This window comes from Cyanistes caeruleus, chromosome 2 (assembly GCF_971803275.1).
Source record: "Cyanistes caeruleus chromosome 2, bCyaCae1.hap1.1, whole genome shotgun sequence".
Classification (NCBI taxonomy): domain Eukaryota; kingdom Metazoa; phylum Chordata; class Aves; order Passeriformes; family Paridae; genus Cyanistes; species Cyanistes caeruleus.
Genome location: NC_141702.1, coordinates 110,150,555 through 110,168,244, shown reverse-complemented (window position 1 = coordinate 110,168,244; position 17,690 = coordinate 110,150,555). Strand labels below are relative to the sequence as shown.

The following is a 17,690-nucleotide window of genomic DNA, read 5'->3' as shown; positions in this document are numbered from 1 at the left end:
AGGGTTTCTACATGGATTAGAAGACAACAGGCACTACCGAGACCAGCCACAACACTCTTGACAATAAAAATAACTTGATGCTGTAGAAAAGATGGGAATAAATAGACTGATAGAGAGATGCTGCACTCAAAGCTATGAATTGGGAAAACAGTTGTGTAACATTTCAAATGGAACTGTCCAGAAGTGACTGATAATGCAAAAGTACTGAACAGCAATGAAATCTGAGTACTGGTCACAAATTTTTGTTGGAACAAGTCATGGAAAGCTTGAAAGAAACTGCTCAAGGACTCTCCAGGAAAAGAAGCTGGAAAGAAGATTCATCACAGAATATTTTCTGCTATTGAATGTCTGCCTATCAAGTATCATAAATTGAGGTTATAAGGTTTTGCAAATAAATACACAAATGTCACTAATTACTTCAAATTCAATTTTGCTTTGCCCTTTTCTCTACCAAAACCTCTGATTTTACTATTTTGCACGTAGCACTCACCATCATAGTATCCAGAAACTTGTTTAAGAATACACTTTGTGGTAGGAAAAAAAATTATGTTTCCTATATACTTTGAATGTCTTCTGGTTAATGTCTGCCTGGCTAAATGTGACTATCCGGACACTCTACAATCAGAGGTAAAACAGGAAAACAGACTATCTAAATTAATCTCTCCTGACTTTGAATGACTGGCTTGGCACTCACATTCAGGTTGTACTGCATTTTTCTTGAGAAGTGACATGACTGGACAAGAAATTTTCTGAGTCCTCTGCAACTTAGGTGAGGTACCATTCCAGGCAGAATGTAGTATGGTTTTCCTAGCATGATCCTTATTGTAGTTATTGTTACTAGTCCACTGCTGATTCAGTCCTCAAGCCAAAGTCACCACCCACCAAAGTCAAATTTGGAAGAGGGGAGCAGAACAATAGTGCAGGTACACAGAAGACAACAATTCAAAGCGCAAATTATCTCTTAGTTATTTAGAATTTGCCCTCTACAAAGAACACAATTTTCAGACAAGTGTTGCACCATTATGTTTGCAGGTAACTGAACAAGAAACCTTTCCTGAACCCAAGAATTACATGTTAGCAGGCTTTTAATAGAACCAAAGGTAGCAGAGAATCTAATTTTCTATCACACAATTTCCTAACAGAAATCCTATTCTATTAGAAGAACCAGTGTCTCACTATACACTTTAAGAATCAAAGATTTTTCTGCAGACTAGATTAGTGTCACTACCTCCTCCTGCTGGGATTTGAACGGGCTACTACTTGTTTGGCAGTGTCCTGGTTCTGGCCAGGACAGGGTTAATTTTTGCAGCAGCCAGGAAGTGCATGGCCATAGATTTTGATTAGCATCAAGTACAATCACACTACCACACTAGACTATACCTGGAAAGAGCTATGCCCAGAAACAAGAGGTTTCATAACCAGAAGGTAAGATGTACCAAAATCCACTTCTCTAACAAGGGTAATTCACATCCTGATCCGTGTAAAGGTAGGGCTGAACCCTCTGATTAATGCACACAAGTTATTCACTGCAATCTGTGAACAAAGCCCCCCACTATCTGGTGTCCCCAGAGCTTCACAAGCATATCCTGAACTCCCAGAGTTACGACATTCTGATATATCCGATGATGTGTATTTACCTGGGAAGTATTCGGTCAGGGAGTTTATGTGCTGGAATAGCAACAGGTAACTTTTGCATTTGCCTTGCATAATCAAAGAGTCCTGGTAGATTATGGGAATAAAGCTGAGAAGCTTTACCTGGCAATTAGAAAACAAACCACACTTCAAATACGAAACCAAGTGTTTATCAGCGCTACCACTGAAAGATAGCACAGTAACTTACCAGATATTGATAACAAACAATTGTTCATGACATATAACCAGGTACATCTTCGTGGAAATAGCTGACAAATGGAAGGAAAAACAAAGAAGTAGCATTCAATTTGATAATTGAATTTTTTGAATTGATAAGACAATTACCAATTAATATCTGCTTAGTTGACAGGACAAAACTAATATTGACTTGCTTTTTGCAGCAGAAGTTTAAGTCAAGTAAGGTTTAACCTGAATTCTAGAGTTAATTCAGAGTAAATCTTAGCCACACACACTATATTTAATATATGAATTAACATTTAGACAATTAGCAGATTTTAGACTCAAGTCTTCAGGCATATTATATTCCACAAGATGTCATTATAAAGATCAATCAACCCTTTTCCAAAAAATTCAAAAACCACTGAATTTTCTCCTTCACAGTAAAAAAGCTCAACAGCAAACTTCGGTAAACCAAGCATGGTCAACAAACCACAGCCATTCTAAAGCCTGTGACAGTCCAAATCTCTTGAAACAATTAAAACTGGCACTTTGAAGGGATTCTTCACCTTCACCTGCACGATTACACATTTAATTTCAGTGATGAACCAGTGCAACAAATGTACAAGGCAGAGCTGTTTTTTGTCAAATCCTGGAATTCTTAAAAAAAATGGGGGTGAAAGCTACAAGACAACCCTTAAAAAAACAACAAACAAACCTCAAGTATTTCTTCCCCCCCATCTAACTTCTGGAACTTTTTGGCACAAAAAAGGGATTAGACATGCTCATGTTCAACAGGTACAAAAGTGGACAAGAAGTAGGCAGGGATCCTCCAACACCTCTGATTCAATGACTGTAGTGGAGTCTGAGGAGAACACACAATGACAGTGACATTTCCCACTTCAGGAGAGACACTAGACACACTCAGGAGGACAATTGTTTTGCTCTTAAGAAAGAAAACCACAAAAGAAAACAAAACACAACTCTTCCAAAAAAAGACTAAAATATTAACCTTGAAGCTATTCTAACTTCTGGAAACGTGTATTATGTCTCCTTTGCCAACTGGTGAAGTGAAATACAGAGAAAAATAATCAAGGACACTACTTTTGCTTTTATGCTGTGTTGTGTGAAAGTAAAACAATGACACAAAACACAAGACTTGAAAATGCTATTAAAGCCCTACTGACTGCCATCATAAATAATGATGCAATAAATTGTTAGCACAGAGGGTGTACTTCTATTCCTGAAGTTTTCTTGTAACCTAAACACACTGTAAGAACCATCTACGGCAATATTCTACCAAACTGCTTGTATCAAAATTTAACATGCAAGGTTGATTGACCTTCTATAGGTATATGAGCATATTGTGACTCAGTAGGTTTGGATCTGAGGATTACAGAACAGCAATTCTTCACATTAGCAGGTTAATTGACCTGTCACTCATTCCACTTGCTCCACACATGACTGGCTGAGTTAGCAAGCATTTCTTCTTGTCTCTAAGTGCTTATTTAAACACCTCCCTGAAAGCTCACTAGGCAACACACTACATGATTTTCATTACAGCTCTTCTCCTTCCTTGCCAGTTAAAAACCAAACCAAAACCAAACCTCAAACAGCGAAGAAAAACCACAAATCTTTCCTTGGTCTACCTGGCCTACAAGAATTATTGCATCAGTGATATTTCTCAGGGTAGTTGTTAGAACTGCAAAGCAGTAGCAGAGGGGTACCTGAGCTAAGTTTAAACCAGGTAACTCAAGCACCAGTATGATTATGGCTTACACTGAGGTCAGTTCAAGCTAGCAAGGCCTCCCTCTCAACAAAACAGACATCTCTACAATGTCTGGACCCTGGAGGATGAACAAACACCAGTGCCTCCAGCTTACAGTGTGAAGGCTGTCCTTGCAAATTCCTCCATCTTGATGGCAGGTGCACAGCTCCCTATGGCAGGGAGAAGGCAGGAAAGAAAACAAGTCTCTTAGAGAATAACAAAAGAGCTGGAGAATACAGAAAGGCCTGCAACTTGCATTTTCCCCCTCCCCAGCATATCTTTAAAAAAATTACTTTTTGTAAGACTTTGCAAAGACAGAGCTTTAGGTGGAATTCAGCAAGCTGAGTCTCATTAGCAAAGCTGCTTTTGAACAAGAACAGACACCTGTGAATAAAAGATCTCCTTGCTTCCCTGCAGCTGAAACACGTTTGTTGCAAAAATTCTGTATTGTAATGAAGTTTTAAGGCAAACAGAAACTTTAATCCAAAATGCATCACGGAAATTCCATACTATCCACCTAATCATTTAACAGCAGAACAATGCACTACAATGAAGTTCAAAACACAAATAGATGAAGATCTCTTATATAAACATGGCTCAGCCTACAAACACAAACATGATGACTGAAAAGTATCCTCAATGGCAAATATTTAAGGTAATTCTCAGTGTAGCCAGTGCCTATGTAAATATAGTAAAAACCATTTTTACAAGGATTATAACAACATTAACCTGAGTGGTTAAAAAATGTGATGTATTTGTTTTTTTAACCAGAAATATACCTGCTCCATTGATGTTTCATGAAGTTCATTGAGGTTCAGTGTGTAAATACCTTCTTCTGCTCCAAATATCAAGTACTGATCTGCAAACAAACAAAAAGAGGTAGAAATCTTGATTTCAGGAAGGTATGTACACCATTACCAAAAAAAGACATTTACACACATGGAAACAAATCAAACTATAGTAGTTACAGTGTTTGAAAGCACAGAAAATTAATCCTGATTAGGAAGCTTTCATTTATGAATGGGGCTGTTTTAAGTCACTAGGAAAGCTCAGGGGATTTTTGAGTAATAATTGAAATTTTAAAAAAAAGTGATTCAACCACAAGCAGGAAATTGAGTGAATCATTTCAGCATATCCTACTTAGACATTTCCATATATTATAGAAATATTCATTGCCTTTGAGAGTACTTCTACAGCAGTATTGACTGGAACTTTTTCTCAGTATTCTGTGGGTACCTCACCTCTAAAATAATCAAATCTCTGGATTGTATGTAGGCATGCAAACAAGGCAGACATCTCCTATGAGATGATGTCAACTGCTAAGGATTTACCCTTCCTAATTCCATTTTCTAAAAAAATCCAACTATTTTTTTGCTGACCAGCTCAGTAGTATGTCTATATAGCTTATATATAAGCTTAAGTCTATATAGCTTATATTTCTATATAGCTTATATATAGCTAAAGGGTGTAATGGCAAGCAAAGTGAGTGGAATACTACCAACTATCCCTTTTATCAGGCTAGATATCAAAGCACTAAAATTTATGCAAAAATAAAAAGCTGCAGAATCCTGTAGGGCCAGAAAGATCTCAAGGGAAAAAAAATACCAAGTGAATGACAAAGAAATCAATCTCAGCTAAGACCACCAAAAGTCAAATTTTTTACAAATAAATTAGTACTGTCTTCTTTTGGACTAAAATGTTGAGAAGAGTCTAACTTCAACATGTAATTTATTCTTTTTATTCAAAGCAAAAAACTTCAGCCAATATATTTTAAAAACAACTTTAGACAGCAGTGGCATAGTTAAAGAATGACTCCTGCTTATATGAACATATGTCTGCTTCAAAAAGAATAGTCCTGCTCATCTAAGCACTCTTGAAATTCAAGGAGAGACAAAATGGGTAAAATCATCATCATATAGTACCTCTTGTATCTGGATTTATCCAAGATGTTGCACAATGAATTTTTAATGGACAGCCATTGAAAACCTTTGAAAAGCAAGCACCCATCTGTAGAAGTAAAAATATTAAATATATACATATGAAAAATTAAAATGTGACCTTCCCAAAAGGATTATTTTTACTTCAAGTAGTAACAAAAGGTTAAGAGTCATACCACTGGCTTATCATTCCAAAGTCATATTAGATTTTTTTAAGTAAAAAACCAAATACTATAAACATTCAAAGAATGTGCTCTTTCACCCTGCTCACAACATGCATTTGTGTGACTCAGCAATACTCACATGTACTTTAGGTGTAGGAGGAAGGCCGTTACTAATTGGTTTCTAGAAAATAAAATTTAAAAGTATGTTTACACTCATGCACTATGCTTGAACATATACATTCCCTCCCCACACACAGCATAACCACAAACACTCAGCATGATTGTCTTTCATTAAAATCTCCACTATGATTCCCTAATACCTTCTCATTGAAGGTTTGCACAGTCTTGTGCAACATTTTTTCACACTACAATGGTGTCTGTAAGAATGCCATTTCCAGTACTCCAGAGAGTTTAAGCAATATTGTACAATTGCTCAATGTTCAGTATTACAGCATTAAATGTTACCACTCAGTGTTATGTGCGCTTTCCTGTGTCAGTATCAACTTCTTCTAGCACAAACAAGCTTCTAAACAAGCCTATTTTACAGGGAAACTTCAAACACACAATTTCGTATGACAAGTTCAAAGCTGTCCAGGTAATCCTACTTTCCAAAGTATTGCCAGCATTACTGGCACTTCCTTAAAACAAAACAAAGACTCATCACCACGTTTCTAGTCCATTTCCTCTTCACTTCTCACCAAAAAAATTACATTTCCAGCCTCACACTTGGAAGAAGCCCTCAAAGAGGGCAGTCTCATGTTACATCTAATCTATTCTAACTACAGCATTTTCCATTCCCTCATTTCCCTGTTTGCATGAACAGTCACTCTCAGTACAACACAAGACATGGCTCTCATTATGCTTCTTAGGTGTGTGAAAGAGCAAATAAATTGTATGTATTTGTGATTATGTTTGTTTCTAAGGAAAATTAAACACTGACAAACTTCAGCCTAAGGCTGTATCACAACTAGACAATCAAGGAAAACTGTGCTTTGATTCAAAGTAAACAAGATGTCATCCAGCATAATTTCCATGTTAAAGAGCATGCCTGCTCCTTTTCCTTGCACATCTAGAACATTCAAGACAACTATAAAAGAGCTCAGTAGAAGCTTCAATACCTACCAGTATTTCCTTCTTTTCTCTCCTTGAGAAGTTAGTGTCTCTAGCTTCATTCTGTTGATGTGGCAGTTCCTCTTTTTCACCATTTAATTGCACAGAAGTGACTCCATTACCTAGAAAGATTCATATTTAAAAATGTGTTCCTCTACATTCACCTCAAAGAGTAATCTAGCCTAAAAACTCTTTTAAGTGGGCCAGAATTTCTAATTAAGTCAGAACATGTACTATATACAATACAGTATAAAATACTTGCCAATAGCTCACACTTCAATTATTGACTCCTTAGAGTCACTGAACACTCCTGTGTTCAGTCTTGTTAAGAGTAAAATCTTTAACAAATCGACTGCAGTACTAAGTATCAAGCAAGGAAAAGCCACCAAAGTAACAATTAAGTAACAATTAACCCTAACAATTAAGAGGCAGACATTGAGCTTGCTTAAGAGAATCCAGTCCAAGACAACTCTGAAGGCATCAGACTGTCAAAGGCATAAAATGAACAGTCTGAGCAGACAGTAAACAAACAATTACCTCCTACACTCCCCAACCCAGTTCATTACTACAAAAGCAAACTCTGAAAGCAGAACTCTGTGCTTGACATGACAAATGACAACAACAGCTGACACACTGAACCTGAAACCTGGAAACATACTTTTTTACTAGTCCTGATACTCTACATTATAAGCCTATTGCTTAGGAAAGCAATTGTGTCACCAATGGCATCAGCAGGAATTGTGTCAGTGGCTTTGATAGAAAGTACATTTGACCCTCGTAAGAGTTAAAGCACACTTTCTTCATGAATTTTGGCTTTCATGCACTTTTCTCTACTTGCCCACCAGAGAAAAATTACCTCAATATCTTTTAATATGTGCACAGCTAGGAATATATAAACAAAATCATATTAGATTATTTAAGAAATACTTATATGCTCCTTGGGGTCACTTTTATTACCTAAAGGATTAGATTTCTGTGGAGGTAACCGAGGAGGTGGTGGTCTGGGTGGAACATGAGATGTAGATTTTGCTGGACTCTCTGATGTTGGGCATCTCTTGATTGTCCCTTGATTTTCATTTTCAGAAGAGTAAGTTTCTTGGGGGATAAATATGGATTTAGGCTGAAAGAGAGAGTAATAATCAAAACATAATGGAAGAAGATTGAAAGCATCCATACCACTTATCAATGAGGAAAAAACCCCTCCTGCAGCATTTAGATCCTGAAATTTTCACAAGAGCCACAAATACAGTAATTTAAATATTCTCCATTTATTTGTTTATTTAAAGTGAATTTTTTCTTCTGAGAAACCAAATCCCCATCACATACCTTTGGTGGTAAAGGAGGTGGCACTTTAGGTTTCATAGTAGCACTATAAAGAGAAGAAACAAAACAGAGAGAGAAAACTCAAATTGGAATCTTAAAGAAGATACAAGGTTTTAGAAACGCCATACAAATAAATACCATTAACTTGTCAAGAGCACTATTATATCCAAGTAACTGCATGACAAATACTTTCAAACATTGTTTTACCTCAGATACTATATGAAAACAAGGATCACAGGTTCCCCTCCCCCCCGAGAGCAGAGAGTGTCATGAACTGATTTGTGCAGAACAAAGTAGGGAGAAACAGAAGAGGCCTTTGCTCTGTGGTGAGGACAAAGTTTAGGGTATCAGAGAGCTGAAGGGGAGTTACAAGAAAACTAATGAAGACCATTCCTTGGAATATTTACACTGATGACTTAGAACAGCCTTATACATAAAAGTAAAATCCATCTGCAGTGGACAGCTACCCTTGTGTTTAGGTTGGTTGGTTGATTTTTGGTTGATGAGTTTCTTTTTTCATGGAAATCTTGGGAAAGACAACTTTTTCATGCTAGAACAACTTGGTCCAACAGTACAAGATATTATCAGAAAACAACATAGCTGAAGCATTCTTCCTCTCCTGGTTCTGTGGTTTAAAAATATGCTGCATTTAAAAAGAAAATACACAACTCTGAAATTTTCCATGTTTTTAAAACCTCTTCCACTGTCCTGTTTCCTAATCTTTTAGGAACAGAAAATTATTTACACTAAATAAACTAGTAATACAGCTGTGAAAACCTGACAATCTTCCACAATATTTTCCTTTTTTTTAAATTATGTTCAAAGTAGTAAGATATCTGCCTGTTTGTTTACAGGTCAACAACTTGTTTGCTTGGCTTCATTCTCTTCAGTCCTGGCATCTTATCTGTTGTTTGCATTTCAGAAAAGCTGGAAGGAGATTTGGAAAACAAGTTCCTCTGTGTCATGTATTTCAGCTGCTTTGGTGGAAGTAATTATCTTCTCTTAGTAATATGGGGCCAAGTTTAAGTCCTCACCATGAGAGTTCAAGCTCCATTTTCATTTTCTTCTCTATTCTTCCTGTATTTCAGACAACCAGTGTTAATGGGCAGCCAAAGAAAGCAAAAAGGCAACAATCTGGCATGCATGGGACAGATGTGTGTGCCTTTATTTCAACAAGAGGGTTTAGGTGCAGCTTGGCACTGCTATTCGTGAAGGGCAATGCCCCAGTAATTTCTGCTCTCCCAGTTTCCATAACTAGGAAATTCAAACACTGACAGCCTTGCTGCACATGAGAGAAAAAGAAGTATCAAAACTATCAAAATTATTAAATGAAGAGTGGTAACTTTATGTTGCTCTCTGAAACATGGCTTCTGTGCTGCTACAGTCACCCGGTTTCATGCAGTGGCACCACATTAGGTTGGAAGGGGTACATTGGATTCACTGGTTTTGTGCAGGATCTGAAGAAAGAAGCAACTGATGTCTCATGTGCTCCTCAATTCCACACCACAGAATGTAAATCAAACCAAAGCCTTGAATCTTCAGTGGGTTCCACAGAAAGATATTCAAGACCAGGCAGATGAACCAGTAATTGCAGCAGATCTCTGGGCTCCAGCAGGTTCCATGAGAAAGGCACAGATGCAGAACCTGTCCGACCCAAGGTTGAGGGATTCAAACTTTTACACACTGTCAGGCCCTCTCTGTAGGGCAAAAGTACTTAGGATGAAATATCAGAAGAAAAATAAAAATACCAAGACAATTCTGGAAGACAATCAGTGACTACTGGTCTCCAGGGTCAGATGAATTAGAACCTCTCCAGGAGCTATCTCAGGTTCTTTCTTGCCTAACCTAAAAAAGAAAATCTACAGAAACACAACAGCAACATAAGCAGCTGAACAAGGATCTCAAAGCACTGGACAAAGAAATCAGTGCTAGCACTTCAAGACAGCAGGGATCAAGAGGTTCCAAGCCCTGGAATATCACTGAAGTTGATGATACTGGCTGCAAACAGAGCAAGAAGTGTGTGGGGAGGGAAAGAAACATTAAACAAAAATGAACAGACACAGAGCTGTACACAAAAAACCATCCAGAGGTCCATATGGATGGAGGAACCAAGCTGAGTTGGCTCACAAAAGCAGTAAAATGACTCAAAAAAAGAAAAAAGAAAAAAAGAGATTATAGTTTGGTTCTCTGCAAGAGAGAGATGCCAGCAACAGATAACATGTCTTAAAGGTTTCTTGTATGAAGCAACGGCTTTCCAAATTATCCATTAACAGAAAGCAAACAAAAACTATGTCTCAATGGCATTGTTCTTTTTGGTCTTTATACCACATTTCTTTAGGAATGTAAATCTACACATACTGGTTTTGTTTTTTAAATTGTTTCAGCTCTCATCTGTGAATCAAAAAGAGCCCAAGAATACCTGTACCAGTGGGATTTAATATGAACATCATAAATTTGTCACATGCCTTTGCAGTCACATAACCTTGCTCTCTCTGAGTAAAGGAAGTCAGCTCTATTCAAAAAACCAAGCACCCATACAAGCATCCTCCTAGTTAAGAACACACAACAAACTCAGACATCTAGAGAAACCTGTAATGTTTATGTTTTATCTACTTTTCATGAGCTTAATTTTAATATATAGTTATCAGTTCTAAGGAAGTCACTCGGACTGTAGTCAGACAAATTACTGGCTTGACATAATGATGCCAAGATTTTGTTCCATAATAAAACATAAAAAGAAAACTATATCAATCAAGGAATAAGATTTCCCTCTCCCCCCCAATTTTTAACAATCAGCAGAATAAGATGACTTACGGTGATGTAATCTATCAACATTAAAATACCTATCTTTAAAAATGCTATAGCAAAAAGAATTCTGAGTTGTTATAGAATATGATTCAACCCCTTTTTTTTTTTCTAAATACTCATCTATTCAAGAATCTAAATTTACTTATTTTTATAAGAAAGACTTACTGTTTAGAATCATCATCTGCATCATCATCATCTTCTAAATGTGCCACGTGTCCCCTAAGAAAATAAATAATGTACTATTGTTGAGTGAGTTGTATTAAAATTACCTTGACTGTTGTGAAACAATCTAAGCTCAATATCTATATTTTTATAGAATTTTACTGTCTTTTTTTTAAATCTTTATTGTTCTTTAAAGCACAGGTGCAATCTAGATAACTGTGCCTCTCTCACAGCCTCTCAGCAAGCACAGGAACAAACAAGAACCAGGTGTGACAGACAAAAAAATCAATGCACAAATTTTGAAACACACACAAGAAGAAAAAAGAAATAGAATTACCGCTGATGTAGTTCTTCTTCAACTGATTTTAAGAGACTCCTTCAGCATTAAATGAGAACAAGAGCATAATTTAATTGTGGTACACAAGCACAATTATCAAAAGCCAGAACAAAAGCACCTATGATTCTATCAGCAAATAATCCTAAGCATGTTATTTGAGCTGGCTTTCAGAATATTCAACCAGCATCCACATAAAAATTAACATAGCTGCAAATTTTTTTCATTTATTGTTCACACAACACTCTTTCATGTGTGTTTCTTAATGTATTGCTATTAAGTGCAATGGTCCTTTTTCCTCTTACTTTAAAACAAGGACTGTTTTTTTTACAGACTGACAAGTATGAAATTATTGTTGGGATAAATTAATTCTTTCCTGGTTAGTTTTTGTAACATTCTGAACTTCATACTCATGTTTTTTTCTGAAAACACTGAAAAGAATCACAGGACTAAGGAACAAGAGGATTTCAGAGGACATCAGTACAGATTTCTTTTTCCCCAATTAAAGACTATGCAAAAATACCATGCTCTATGCTTAGGTTTTCTGCATTTTTAGTATGATTTAATTTAGCAAATCAAAGCTAGGCATTCTAATTCTAGCATGCATAAATGTAATTAAGTAATTGTGTGTAAAGGGAAAATTACATGGAAATTTATTTCATATGATTAATATATCAAGATGATTAAAGGTATGAGCATGAAGTTAAAGGGCTTGCTAAGAAAGGTTAAGTTTTATTTTTAAAGCAACTGTAACTGCACATTCCTAGTGCCCTACAAGATAAAGAAGGGCATAAAGTAATGCCAAAGAGCAGCACTGGCACTTCCCAGATGGGGTAAAAATATGCTCTGTGGGACCTATCATGCAGAATATTTTGTAAAGTAGACCAAGATAAAAGCTCTTCAAAGGAAGCTTACACCACCACAAAGACAACATGGTCAATACAGCCTCAAATACTGAAAAGTGCTGCAATTCTGTATCATTAGAGTTACTATTATTTTAGAAATAAATTAATTATTTTGGAATTTTAACTGATAGAAGCAAGTTTGACCTATTTCACCACATCCATTTCAGCTAATGTGTCATTATATTAAAATAGTCTTGAATGAATTGAATGAATAGAATGAATTAATAACAGAAAATGCAGTTGCTTACTCACTTATTTGCACCCAGAAAGTAGCCACACTGAGGACCATGACCATATTCTAGCTGTAGATCCTAAAACATAAAAGAATGAATATTTTAAAATGAACAGGTGAGCATCCAACACACACCCTGCGTACCATGCTGCTATTATCCCCTCTGCAACACCTGAGATACCGAACTAGTTGAATTCTCTGGCCTTCCTACCACTCTCAGGCCCACTGCACCCAAAAATCTCCTCTCTGCCAGCTTGCTCCATCTCTAATTCCTTCTAACTCTGACCTCAGCCCCTTCCTTGCATGCAAGAGATCCTCTGCTCAAATAAAGTCGGCTGCAGAAAAGAAACAACAACAAAAATAATATAACAAAAGAAAAAAAAAATTATTCAGGACTTTGCAATCTACCAGATTCCACAGAGAACCCAGCTACCCCTCAGTGGCACATTTAGTAGTAATTTCAGAAGGGGAGTAGCTCTGGCAGGGAGCCTTTAACACATGGAAACATTCAAAAAGGACAGTAAGTGTTTTTATCACCCTGGTTATACCAATATGTGTATACATTAGGAGGACCTTTTCTTTTGAAAAGAACCCAAAACAGAATTAACAAAGTCAAACACTCCAGCAATCATGGAGTGCAGGCTACACATAAAAAGATATGGCAATGGGCCAATGGTATGGCAATTTATACCAATGGTATAAATATTAAATGGATTAACGGAATACAGGCACCCCACTGAAGCACAATCAAAACTGCATCTGCTGGGAGAATACTGCTATAATTACAGTCTATTTTTTTCTTCAGGTGAATCACAACAGGAGAAATCTGAGCATAGATTTACTCCCAAAATAGTGAGTGAATTCACCAGGAAGAACAAATTATTGATCACCTAAGTTAGTGATAAATGGAGCTACACTCTTCCTTCTCAGGAAATATTTTAAAGTTTTTCCAACATCTTCTGTTGAACAGGCCCCTTTCAGCTGCAACCCATACCAAAAAGCAAGTCACCCTTCAGCGAGAGGCACATACACCCAAGCTTTAAGAGGAATAAATCCGGATTAGATGGAGCTGATCTTTCAAAAGGGCATTTTTAAAAATCAGAGGGAAAGTCTCACACCAGATTTGCCAGTGTTCCAAGCTGATGAAGCAGAAACCACTGCAGCCCTCAGTTCAGGGCTGAAGGGCAGTCACATTAATACAAAGCTGTAAATACTGTTTTTTGCTTGCCCAGGAGTTTCAGGCTGTTTACTGCACCCTTTAGTCTGCCCTGTAAAGTTAAGTAGTAGTTTGCACATGGGTGTGTCTACCACAGCTATCAGTAGCATTTGGTTGCTTCAGTGACTTTATATATTTTCCCAAAACAAGTGAAATATTGTGGAAAAAACACTATGTAACTGATAATTACTTGACATAAAAGAATTTATAGATCAGAGGGCTGACAAAAATTGCAAATTCAAGCCTGGTGCTGGCATTTCCTGAACCATGGAGAGACTGACTTTTCAATATCTGTATCAACTTTATAATACATCTTTGTTTTAGAATTAAATCATCCCCCAAACTACCAAACTCCTTCCACTTCTATTGATCTGACTCCTCACCACCAGTGGATGTTCTACAACCCATCAGTAAGAAACAGATTCAACATCCTTTACTTTGAGTACTTCTATTGCTTCTATGCAACCTCAGAAACTTCCATCTGCAAGCACAGGTATTTTGAGGATTCAGGCCCTAGAGCAGAAAATCATAGGACTGGAAACATAAGATGTCACCAGACTCACAAGCAAGTAGGTTAAACAGGTTGTGAGAGTCTCTGTAAGAGGATGCCAGAACAAAGACAGGGAAGCTGTTGAGAAAAGTAACCCCAGAACAGTGTAGTGAAATCTGAGATTTTCATTTTGAACAGACAAGCCTTAAATGTTATAAAATGCTGGGCAGACCCAAAATGTCTGTCCACTTATATTTACACACTGTGCAATGTATGGCTATAGCTACACTGTACAGCAATGACAATGAAATTATTAAGAAAAAATAAATAAATCCACCTAAAACAAAAGGAGTCCTCTTCTGCCACCAGACCTTTCAAGAGTTACTAGAATTTTCCTCATCAAAGATGACATCTGCCAGAATTACTTATGTTTAAGTGTTTTAAAAGGAAAAACCTTTGCTTTAATTCAGTTTATTGCTGTGTAACATACACATGACTATGATTTTAATTGGAGATGTATACTCTTCCTAAACCCTTTAAATATTGCTGGTTTTCACCCCAAAGGTAGGGTCAAGTACTCTATTACCAGGGAAATTTCTCCTTTTGACCTCATGATAAATCCTACGAGATAGAGAGGTTTTAAAAAGTGAAATGCATTTTTCCTCTACCTTCTATTTCAAATACACACAGAATTTATAATTTTATATTAACTAAACCTATTCTAGCTACATATTTGACACAGAACCATTGGTAAATACTGTGTGTACCCAGCAAAGCCTCCAGTGAGCTGTTACACTGCACCAGAACACCCAATAGAAATAGATATTTTTAAAGCCACACAAAAGTATGAAATCTTATGACTTATGGATTTCTACTGGGAAGAACACATTCGCATTAATTACTAAATTATGCAAAGTTACCCATCAACTTTATCAATTGAAATTAATATTTTCATTTAACATATATCCATACAATGCTGGTTGGTTAATTAAAATTCTCCTTAGTTCAGACTAAACTGACACAGAATAAATCTGAGTGACAGATACATTCCAATAGAAACTTGAGATCTACAGCCAGTAGCAATGAGATCTATGATCTTGGTATGGAATCAAAGATGCAACCCCAGGTTACCAACAGCTCATTCCTGAAACAACTCATCCATGTACAAGACCTTTGCTGATAGGGATTGCTTTGGAAAAAGGCTAATGCAGGGAATAATTACCAGTTCTTCTCAACAGCTCAGGTAACATTAAAGGAAGCTGCCATGTAGAAAGCCACGTCATACCCTTAGATAAATCACATGTGCAAAGTAATCAGGCTATTAAAAATTAAAAAGGCTATTAAAAATACTACAGAGATTTCCTCAAAACATTTGAAGGTAAGGCCATGCCATGAAAAAAAATCCCAAGGAATGATCAAATCTACCACACCTTCTGTGGCTTAAATTTAAAAAACCTGCTATTTAACTTCTGCAGAATTTCATTGTAACTTAATTACTATTGCATCTTTAGAAGTTTTATCATACTAATTTGTCCTATAGGGCTGGAGTGTCCTGGAAATATATGTTTCAGTGTTCAGGCCTTCAAAAACAAAATAATGTACACAGCAAACCAGCAATTCACAGTTATTTCCTACATTTGCTGTTCTTGAAATCTAACAAGACAATTTGAAGTAACAAAATTAAGAATTGAAATGTACAAAATGCTGGGGGAAGCAACTCTGAATTTCAAAGAATACAAATCACATTTGGATTACTAACATATCAAGTAAGAAGGCACATACACATCTCTTAGTAAAATGACAAAGCAATTCCTATCTCATTGCTTCATCAAAGAAGCAAAGAGCCTAACACTACCTAAGGCATATTCTATATTTAAATACCTTTATTTCAATAAAAAGTGCATTTTTTAATTTCTCTGGATAGCCTAATGCATCAGAAATAGCAAGTTGTATGGTTTTTGGGTTTTTTTTAACAGGCTAAATATAATTCTTCCCTGGTGGCTGAGTGAGGATTTACTGTACATTACTGCTACACAACCACTGTTCCCCTCTTCCCTTGTATTTTAGTTCTCCATGCATTTTGTCTATGAACATCCCCTTGCCTCCTAGCAGTAAAAATGAGCATCACATGTTCTTAATTGCTTTTTCCAAGCAGAAAATACCCAAAACATACAGAGGAGGAAAATAAAACAGCAGAAACCATTGGTTTTTTTCCCCCATTTCCATTTTTCTTCTGATCCTAAGGACCATGCTCCATTTCATCACCTAAAGCTGAAAAAGGTATGAAGACTCTCTGAAATTCAATACTGATAACTGCAATATATTTTTAGAGCTACCTCAGCTAAAGCAGGATAGGAGTCCTCATGACTTGCAGCAAAGAAAAAGCATATGTATGTATGTGCAGTGAGGAGAAAAATTACTTAATTTAAAGAAAAATGCTCCTGGGTAAGGTTCTCTGTTACCTATGTCAATCTCTTTAGTTCAGTATTTTCCCACCAATATTTTATCTTTTTTGCCACAACTAATTAAAAATCACATTCCTAAAAGTAACTATTACCAAAAGTATCAGAAATTATTAAACCCAGTGTGTACTTATGAGCCAAAAGAAAACAAAAACCAACCAAAAATATAATGACAAAAATAATGACAAAATTATTTAAATAGGACCATATATATAAACACACCTGGCAAGGACAACAGTGCAGACAGCATGGGAGCTGCAAACCTCTAACTGAATTCTTTGCTAAGGAAGTCCTAAATGAATGTTACATTTGTAACAACTGAAAACAATTATAGGTTGGAACCTGAGATATCAAACCCAGGTTTTGTTCAACTCTTCTGTCACTTTAACAGTAGAATTCCGCACTTTTCACTGTGTGTTAGATCCTCCAGGTTAAATTACTCCAGGGCCCTACTTTAAGCAGAAGTAAGCTAGAGATCACTGGGATTCCTTCCCACTTCATCTTTTTTGCAGGGGGAATTCTCTGATGGTATTTTTCACTTCACAAGGTGTACAGCCCAGTTCTCTATGTATGAACCAGAATTATTTTTCAGCTCACTGCAAATGGGAAGAAAAATGCTTTGCCACAGAATTTCAATGAAGACCAGGATAATATAAAAAAATATTTTTATTTGGTTCAATGTGACATTTTGTTTTGAGTCAGAACAACAATAAGCTTTTGTGACTCAGGATCAATAGCATAAGTTTAAAAAGTCCCAGAATAAAGAGTACATATTTTTAAAGGTGACTTAGACCATTTCCTGAGCTCACTGCAAATCCAATGCTCAGTTCAGCAACTTATCTGAGCCAGGATCCAAACAACTGCTTTTAAAATATACAGAAAGACAGTGAAAAGATCTGCCTTATGCAAAGTCTAATGTGCACATAAGATTAGGAAGACAAAACAGGAACATGAAAAACTCTAAATGACA

General features: G+C 36.4%; 1 protein-coding gene across 15 annotated transcripts in view; it reads right to left on the bottom strand.

The window, feature by feature from the left end:
• Positions 1-17,690, bottom strand: part of MAP4K3 (mitogen-activated protein kinase kinase kinase kinase 3) — a 65,455-nt gene that overhangs the window by 13,249 nt on the left and 34,516 nt on the right. For 8 of the 15 annotated variants that reach the window (XM_086871983.1, XM_086871922.1, XM_086871905.1 and 5 more), the window contains 11 exons: positions 12,573-12,631; positions 11,419-11,457; positions 11,085-11,138; positions 8,115-8,157; positions 7,746-7,908; positions 6,801-6,910; positions 5,818-5,859; positions 5,500-5,584; positions 4,357-4,436; positions 1,841-1,901; positions 1,638-1,755 (listed from right to left, as the gene is read on the bottom strand). In XM_086871983.1, coding sequence (XP_086728109.1) covers positions 1,638-1,755; positions 1,841-1,901; positions 4,357-4,436; positions 5,500-5,584; positions 5,818-5,859; positions 6,801-6,910; positions 7,746-7,908; positions 8,115-8,157; positions 11,085-11,138; positions 11,419-11,457; positions 12,573-12,631 — 854 coding nt within the window. The remainder of the gene's footprint in view (positions 1-1,637; positions 1,756-1,840; positions 1,902-4,356; positions 4,437-5,499; positions 5,585-5,817; positions 5,860-6,800; positions 6,911-7,745; positions 7,909-8,114; positions 8,158-11,084; positions 11,139-11,418; positions 11,458-12,572; positions 12,632-17,690) is intronic. The other 7 variants (XM_086871991.1, XM_086871908.1, XM_086871946.1 and 4 more) reach the window with 2 other exon arrangements.